The sequence below is a fragment of the Rhinolophus hipposideros genome, assembly GCF_964194185.1.
Source record: "Rhinolophus hipposideros genome assembly, chromosome: 18".
Classification (NCBI taxonomy): Eukaryota; Metazoa; Chordata; class Mammalia; order Chiroptera; family Rhinolophidae; genus Rhinolophus; species Rhinolophus hipposideros.
Genome location: NC_138064.1, coordinates 2,167,174 through 2,175,975, shown reverse-complemented (window position 1 = coordinate 2,175,975; position 8,802 = coordinate 2,167,174). Strand labels below are relative to the sequence as shown.

The 8,802-nt window shown below is 48.5% G+C and overlaps 1 protein-coding gene across 1 annotated transcript in view; it reads right to left on the bottom strand.

Annotated features, from left to right (window-relative positions):
- Nucleotides 1–804: 804 nt before the first annotated feature.
- The window catches only part of SPMIP7 (sperm microtubule inner protein 7), a gene marked incomplete at its 5' end in the record, with an annotated part of 28,216 nt that continues 20,218 nt past the window's right edge, over nt 805–8,802 (bottom strand). Inside the window, 2 exons of the mRNA XM_081079480.1 lie at nt 805–1,115; nt 6,265–6,372. Coding sequence (XP_080935606.1) covers nt 992–1,115; nt 6,265–6,372 — 232 coding nt within the window. The 3' untranslated portion in view covers nt 805–991. The remainder of the gene's footprint in view (nt 1,116–6,264; nt 6,373–8,802) is intronic.

Sequence of the window (8,802 nt, the reverse complement as noted above, 5' to 3'; positions counted from 1 at the left end):
CCGGAACAGATTACGTTCGAAAACCGAGGTCCCACTGTAACCTGGTCTACCCGCGACTAAGTGGAACAAGTGGATGTGATTTAGAAGATTCTCACTGATTAGAAAAGAGACCTGGATTGTCAGGTTATTACTGCACCTAGGCCATTCACCCTCTACTTGCTGACAGCCTGCCTCAGGTTGGACTATCAGGGCTGGAGGTCGCCCCACCCTGGAGACTATGGGACAGTTTTCACTACGAAGCCTTGCTGTGCGTTTTTCCTTCCTCAAGCCACTTTGTGCAGGAAACCCTGATGGGAGACCCACTAAACATTTTTAATGTAATCTGTATCCTATCGATTTCAGCAAGGGCTTAAAGGCATCTCTTAATAGTAGTATAAGAACCTTAAAGTGGGAACGACACATCTGAAACTGTGTGGAAATGGGGGAAAGCAGGTGCACAGCCCACCAGAATCAGTGTTTTAGCCTTCGATATGTATAGAATGGCTCAGGAGGCTGACTGGATGTGGGACCCTGGGCTCCAAGGGCCAAGGCCGCTGGTGCTTCTGTGCTGGCCTCGGATCCTACCTCTGTGGTGAGCAAGTCTGGCATTTTATCTTCACAGGGACTAGCCTGAACTAGTCACGGCAGAACGGAGAGCTGCCGTCTCCCTCCTCCTAGATGTGGTCGGGGATGCTGGGGACAAAGCCAGCATCCTCCTAGAAGCTGTCCTGGCATTCCAACTCTAAGAGGAATTTTCTCACATAAAACCCTTGCTGCTAGTGGCTTCCAGAAAAACTTGACGGCCATCATGGAATGGTGGCATTCCAGGGCCAGGGCCAGTGTGTGACCAGGGCTTAGATCCAAGACGCACTGCCTCAGTCTGAGAAGAGCATCAGACCTCAGCTGACTCAGTGGACACTCAGAACACCCCCGTCTTTTATTCTCACAGCACGCCATGCCCAGCGCCTCCCATGGCTGAGGTTCGGAATTCTCACTCAGATGGCAGCCCTCTTCAGTAGCTGACAGTTTCCTTTTCCTTCTTATTGAAGGGGTTGTAGGGTTTTACAGTTGTGACCATTTGGGACAGTGGTGCCTGGCGATGAAAGAGGTCAACTGCCATTTCTTTCCGTAAGACACTAAAACACAGTGGAGGAAAAAAGATTTAAAAAGACACATAAAATACACATAAAAACATATAAACTCATCTATTCTGCAACTGATAATACACAAGTATCAGAAAAGAATCTTAAAGAGAGAGAAACTGGGAATGATTAATCATTGTGTGTATTGTTTCATTTATTTTGTTTGCATTCGGTTTGATTTATCACATTATATGCATTATATTGCAGTCACTGGTTGAGAATCTACTCTGTGCCTAGAATTACAGCAGATGCTAAGAATATGGCAGATGTAGCTGAAAGAAGGCGAGGCTGTGGGAGACAGCTGAATAACCCCAGGGTTACCACACAGCCTCTGACGGCCCAGGGTGTGGGGGAGCAGAGGTAGTCGCCTCTCCCTGGGGAAGGACGGCTGTATACTCTGCCCCAGTGTGGGCATGTGTCGTGCCAACTTTCTTGTGAGCGTGCTGCTGTTTGAGTCACAAGCACAACCCTGCACTCGTATGTGGCAGCAGTTACAGAGCACACAGCAACTGAGTCCACAGCAGTTTTGTTTTTATGCTGACTATCATGAAGTGATGTTTAATGTTGTGGCAGTGGTCAGTGAGGTGAGGACTCGGGCTTAGGTGAAGGCTGCATTCTGGTGTGAGGGAATGAATGGTCAAGAACCCCTGGAATGCAAGGGAAACAGGAGTCCTGACCAGCACCTGCGCATGTACTCTCTTCCTCTCAAGTGTGGAGGTTCACAACGTCCCTTCTGACCTGCCCACTGCATCCCATCTCCTCAGTTCAACTCTCTTCCCATAATCTCTTTCCTTGTGATTCTGCAGCTCAGTATCCACCCTAAGGCACTGCTGGTGTCCTGTGCACCTCACCCAAAATGTGTTATGGGGATCACAAGGCCCCCAACCCCTTGGCAGTGACATTCAAGGCCTTACCAACTTCACTCCAAGCCACCACTGCCACCCGTCAACCACAAAGATCATGGCTAGTGCACCACACTGCCCTCTGCATGAGGAATTGCAACCGTCCCTTCTCTCCTGGTCATCTTTTCAGTCTACCATCTGCAGGCAGGACCATTTCGTTTGACTGGTGGTGTCAGAATTCAGACTCAGGAGACTGAAGAGAGTGGGCTGGGAGAATGTGGAGGCAGTGAGAGAAGGGAGAGTGGTTGTTTGCTTTTGAAGAAGTGAAAGGAAGGAGGGGAGAGAAATGGGACGGCAGCTCTGAGGGAACACATGGGGTCCCCACACTAGGGAGGTCCGGCTGGATGTCTTCCTAAGTCAGGAAGGAGCAGGTTTGTAGAGGATGAGGAGCTCAGGGGAAGGCCGAGTCTTTTAGGAAAGTGAGGGCTTGTCTTTTAGGGGCAGAGGAAGCAGTGTTGGTGAAAGTGGTGGTTCTGATGTGGGGATGGGGGGCGAGCAGCCTGGCTACCTAGTAACAGAAGTGAGCCCCTCTGCAGAGGAGCCTGGGGAAGGAGATAAGCGCAGGTGCCGTGAAGTGATGGGACCCCCAGGGAATGGGACTGGCTGTTAATAGACAGGATGCCTGCAGAGGTGCCCGGGCCATGCCCCGCACAGATGGCTTCTCAGAAACAGCAGGAAAATTCACACCAGATCACGCAGACACTATCAGGAGGAAGTTAGCTCAGTAAGTTCTCATGGTACTCACCAGACACAGACACAGACTCCCACTTTCACTGGAAATTTTCAGCAGAAAAACATCAAATAGAGAGCCACAAAAATCAGAGGGCATAGTTCACTACAGAGAACCCCCAAGGCTGGTTTTTCTCTGATCACAGGGTCAAGGTGGATGAGACCACAGGCCTTCCTGCTGCAGAGGCCGTTCTCACGTCAGCAGAGTGCTTTTGAAAATTGAAATGCCTCACTGTGCTTCCTCAGTGCAGAGCCCAGGGCTCAGCAGGAGCCATTCTGGGGGTCCACGGCCTGGTGGAGGTCAGGGCACCTGGCGCAACATGCGGCTACCACGTAGCTGCGGGTGATACTTGGCTTGCTGCCTCTGTCTGTCTTTTCAGAGCCCATGTGAGTCCCGAGAATAAGAAGACCAGAGAGGCCACCTCAGAGGGCGCTATTCAGGGGCAGTAATGGGCCTGAATCTGTGTGTGAACATGCAGGCAAAAGACCCAGGTTCTTGTCTCAAGTAGTCACAGTAGTAACAGCAGTAACAGTAACAAAGGCAGTAGTAACAGTAGTGACACTAGTAACATAAGCAATAGTAACAAAGGTAGTACTAATAGTAGTACCAGCAGTAATAGCAGTAGCAACAGCAGTAATAGCAGTAGTACCAGCAGTAATAGCAGTAGCAACAGCAGTAATAGCAGTAGCAACAGCAGTAATAGCAGTAGTACCAGCAGTAATAGCAGTAGCAACAGCAGTAATAGCAGTAGTACCAGCAGTAATAGCAGTAGCAACAGCAGTAGTAGCAGTAGCAACAGCAGTAATAGCAGTAGTACCAGCAGTAATAGCAGTAGCAACAGCAGTAATAGCAGTAGCAACAGCAGTAATAGCAGTAGTACCAGCAGTAATAGCAGTAGCAGCAGCAGTAATAGCAGTAGCAGCAGCAGTAATAGCAGTAGTACCAGCAGTAATAGCAGTAGCAACAGCAGTAGTAGCAGTAGTACCAGCAGTAATAGCAGTAGTACCAGCAGTAATAGCAGTAGCAACAGCAGTAATAGCAGTAGCAACAGCAGTAATAGCAGTAGCAACAGCAGTAATAGCAGTAGTACCAGCAGTAATAGCAGTAGCAACAGCAGTAGTAGCAGTAGTACCAGCAGTAATAGCAGTAGTACCAGCAGTAATAGCAGTAGCAACAGCAGTAATAGCAGTAGCAACAGCAGTAATAGCAGTAGCAACAGCAGTAGTAGCAGTAGTAACAGCAGTGAGCATAGTAATTAGCAGTAACAGCACAGTAGGAACAGCAGGAACAGTAGTAACAGGAGCAGTAACAGTGGAGGATAGTTTTCCAGTTAAAAATAAAGATTTCTCTGAAATATGTTAGGAACATTGCATAGCTCGATCACACGGCTGTGGGAACATGCTAGATCAACAGGATGTCTGGGATGAGGTCTGAGATATTTGGGCTGAGGAGATGGATTATGAATGAAAAAAGCCAGCGATCCGAACTGTTTGCATGTGCCCTGAGAAAATGTCCTTGGGTGGGTCCCTTCTCCGTCGTGAACCGTCCACAGTTCTGTCCAGGCTTTCTGGACAGTAACTCTAAATGACAGATGGAAGGATGGATTTAGTTGTGACACTCTTTCCTCAGGTCCTGTACATGAAATAAAATACACCAATTGTCTACATTTCTGCCAGTTCTGCCTTTGGAAATGGATTTGTGACATCTGAATATGTATCTTGAAGGAAACTGATTGAACTATTAGCCTAAAAACCAGTGCTCTCCTTATAAAATGTGTCTCATCAGGTCCTGCAGAGGCTAGACAATCACCAAACCCCAAATTTAGATCGGTTGACAAAGCCCTTCACCAGTGGGCGCCCTCCCTTTCCTTTCTGTCACTGTCCTTCGGTGGAGGTCATGCACGCAGGGCGTGTGGGGGGATGTGGGACTCTGTGCATGGTGCAGACTGCCCCCTACGATTCCGTGCTTGCTGTGGCTGCCTGGAGTGAGCCAAAGCCCACCCACCTGCAACCTGCCTGCAGATGTCTGAGACGGCGCCCCAGTCCTCCCAGGGTCACCCCCTGAACCACTTCCTCTGAAGTCTGCTTTTGTGCCCCTTATGATCCCCTGGTGTCTCGTACACCCCTCAGTTTCCTCATCTGTCAAATGGTTACACAAGAGGACCTCCCTCGTGGGGTCAGTGCGTTGGGGAAATGAGTTAGCGCACACAAGGTCTTAGCCTGCCTGGTGTACAGGAGGCGCTCGCCCAACGTAAGTGACAATGATTATGATGGCCTTTGTCATCATCTAGTTGCTTATTTCTTGCTCTTTGATAGACTGTGAGCTCCTTGCAAACTGGGTTTGGTTCCCGTGACTTCCTGGAGCACAAACATTTGTTGACCCAATGAAAGAACATACTAACCAACAAATGTATGAGGGGATGAGAGAATGAACCGCTGTACGTACTGCAAACACAAACAACCCTTCCCAGTCTCTGCTTTTCCAGATGTGTGGGTAGTCCATGGGGGCAGGAGCTCGCACTCTGCCCGAAGGTCACCTCCTCAGAAAGCCCTCCGTGACTACCCAGCTAAATGGGCACGCTGCCTGGCACTGTGCTCCACCAGTGTGTTTCTCCTTCACAGCACACATCACTCTCCAGAGTCATGTTACTTCTCCAGTTCCCTTTGTGCTGCTTTGCTGTCTGTCTTTCACACCAGAACGTAAACTCCTCAAAGGTGGGGTCATTTCCACTCAAGCCGTTGCGCTCAAGACCCCGCCCAGTGCGCTCAAGACCCCGCCCAGTGCGCTCAAGGCCCCGCCCAGAATGAACCCTCAGTGAATGTTTGCCTAATGAACAGATTCTCTATCCAAAGGAGACAAGGAGCCCTTGGGGAGACCTGCAGGCACACCTAACTGACTGGAGAGCCTATTTGTTCGCGGGGGCCAGAATCTGGACCTGGTGAAGACTGTACCAGCACTTTCAAAACGGTGTCATCTTCTTTGCAAGGCCAAGACATCCATCAAATGCTTTCAACTTTGAGTTCTAATAAACAGTAACATGCGGCTTCTCACTAGCAGCTTCAAATAACAGAGTCTGCAATAACCTTCCATCTAATGTCTCCTGTTTGCAATCTGAAAATGGTGTTTAAAAATATACATGGCTTTCACCGCATATTGCCTTTTATGAAAAACCAAGTTATTCACAAGAAGTAAATGCGTGTCCTGTATAGCATGTTCTGTGCTTCCACGTGTGTTGTGATAATCACACACGCAGAAGGATGGTGTGTGTGCAAAGCTGTGAGCCCAAGAGGTGAAGGTGCTGTTCCCCTAATATGATTTAACTGTCTTCACACGCTCCTTTGGCAACATCCACGGGACAATGAAGTCTTCCATCTTTTTGGACTCGACACCCCATTTCTTAAACAATGTAAATTGACTGCTAGTATTTAATTGTTTTTTAATGGGATAAGCATAATTAGAGCCCCTGCCCCCAGTGTTTCTGAGTGAAGTGAATAATAGAGCTTCTACTTACTGGTGCACTCCCGAGTCTGGCGAGGGAGCTGCTGCTGGGACATCAGCATTTGCTGGGTGGGTGGCTGTGAAATGGACCTTCCCAGTGTATCCTGGGATATTTGCAGAGCTAAAGGAAAGAGTTGAGAGAGAGAGAGACAGAAAATGAAAATAACGATTTGTGAAATCGTCATGGTCACCAGCACCCAAACATGAAAATATACAGGGGGGCGCAGTCGAACGGTTTTGCCCTATGTGAGGTCTGGAAATCAGGCTGCCAGACGGGCAGGGTGCAAGTGGGACAGTCATGTATGTAGATAACAGCTCTCCTCCGGGACTGAAGAAACTGATTTCGGGTCCATGTTTTCTTATTATTTGAATTCCCTCAGATTTTATGTACGTGATTCAATGCTGAGCCTGTTCCCTAACGAAAGCAGATGTGTTCTTTACAAAACAGCAGAGTGGGCACACAAGTGTGTGTGTTTTTTTTTAAATTAAATTTATTGGGGTGACAATTGTTAGTAAATTTACATAGATTTCAGGTGTACAATTCTGTATTACATCATCTATAAATCCCATTGTGTGTTCACCACCCAGAGTCAGTTCTCCTTGCAGCACCATATATTTGATCCCCTTTACCCTCATCACCCACCCCCCACCCTCTTACCCTCTGGTAACCACTAAATTATTGTCTGTGTCTATGAGTTTTTGTTTCTCATTTGTTTGTCTTGTTCTTTTTGGTTTATATACCACATATCAGTGAAATCATAGGGTTCTCTGCTTTTTCTGTCTGAAATATTTCACTTAGCATTATACTCTCAAGATCCATCCATGTTATCACAAATGCTCCTATATCATCTTTTCTTGCCGCCGAATAGTATTCCATTGTGTATATGTACCACAACTTCTTTATCCATTCATCTATCGAAGGACATTTTGGTTGTTTCCATGTCTTGGCCACCGTAAACAAAGCTGCAATGAACATTGGAGTACACGTGTCTCTATAGAGAAATGCTTTTATATTTTTGGGGTAGATACCCAGGAGAGCGATTGCTGGGTCATATGGTAATTCTATTCGTAATTTACAAGTGTGTTTTTAAATAATGTTTCTTTTTTGTCACCATTAATGTATTGATTTAATGTAATTTCCTGAAATTGTACAGATTTAAGTATGTTCTATTCCACGTACCCCTCTGCTTCTCTTCCCACCAGCCAGAGAGGGAAGAAGAGAAAAACACAGAACGTATGGGAGGGTTTTGGGGTACAGATAGCGAGTCTGCAGACAGATATCCAGGAGAAACGATTTCATAGGTAGTTCAGAGGATTGTCTCTGCCACATTTACAGTGTGTGACAGAGGCAGGACCCCAGGCCCAGGCCCCAACTGCTGCTTAAGACCTGTGGCCTTAACCTCAGCACTGGGGAAACACAAGATTTAAACTGTATTTCAAAGAGCAAGAACACACAACATGCGGGTCACAAGGCTCACTCAGATAACACATCATTTCTGGAACTCAGCTCTTAGCATCGTTTCCGCTACAGCCTCCATCCATGAGGCCTGCTTTGGTGGGAGAAGGGGGGGCACCGCCAGCGTGAACATGCAGGCAGCAAGGAAAGGGCGGCATCAGGCTGCACTGCCACTGGCTGGGGGCTGCTGTTTGCCATCCCTGAGGGCACAACACCCGCTGGCGGGGCTCCTTGTCCTCCACTGATGCAAAGACAGCAGACTGCAGGGCCACCACATCTGTGAAAGACTCAGGAATGGCTCCTCTGTGAGTCTCCTGGTGGCATCCACGCTCTTCCCCACGTCTGACAAGCTGAGGACAGAAAAAAGCTCCAGGAACCCTTTACAGGAGGCGTACATTTCGACATAAGGAGCTTCTGGAAAGCTGCTCCTTATGGTGTTGTGGGGACAAAGCCCCAGAAAGCAGTTTCAGGCTCTCGGCCTCACATAGAAAGGTGCTGGCTCGGGTAGTAAATGGCCATCAACTGTGATCAGATGGCCATCAGCTGTGGCTAGTTGGCCGTCAGCTGTAACCCGTGAGCCATTGGCCACTAATATAACTGCTGTGGCTACGCTAGCAGAAAAGAATGGGGGCTAGCAAGAGCGGATTGCAGAGAGGCGGATGCCGCCGGTGAGAATATAGTGATATGACTCCCCTACCTATGGCTCCATGGGTGTTCCTTTTTGGCCTCACCGTGTCCTGAGTTCTTGTGTGGGGAGCGGGAGCAGAGACCCCGCCTGACACCCTGCACGACAGGTGTCAAGTGACAGGCAGGTGACAGGGGAGAAGGACAGGGGAACCCGGTGTGTGCTCAGGGTGAGGGCTCAATTTCACACCTCACGACTCCGCCCATCAGCTCTCAGATATGGACAGTTGACATATTCCCTTGGATGTCACAGTGACTCCGCTACAAAAGGGGGTGGACAACCTCCAGGACGTGGACAAGTGTGGTGAGGTTCTACTTGGGAAAGTGTCTGGTGGAAACACCAGTAGTGAGCAGCTCCTACTGCAACCCGTGGGATCTTTCTACACATCGACTACGTCCTATGTGAGGTCT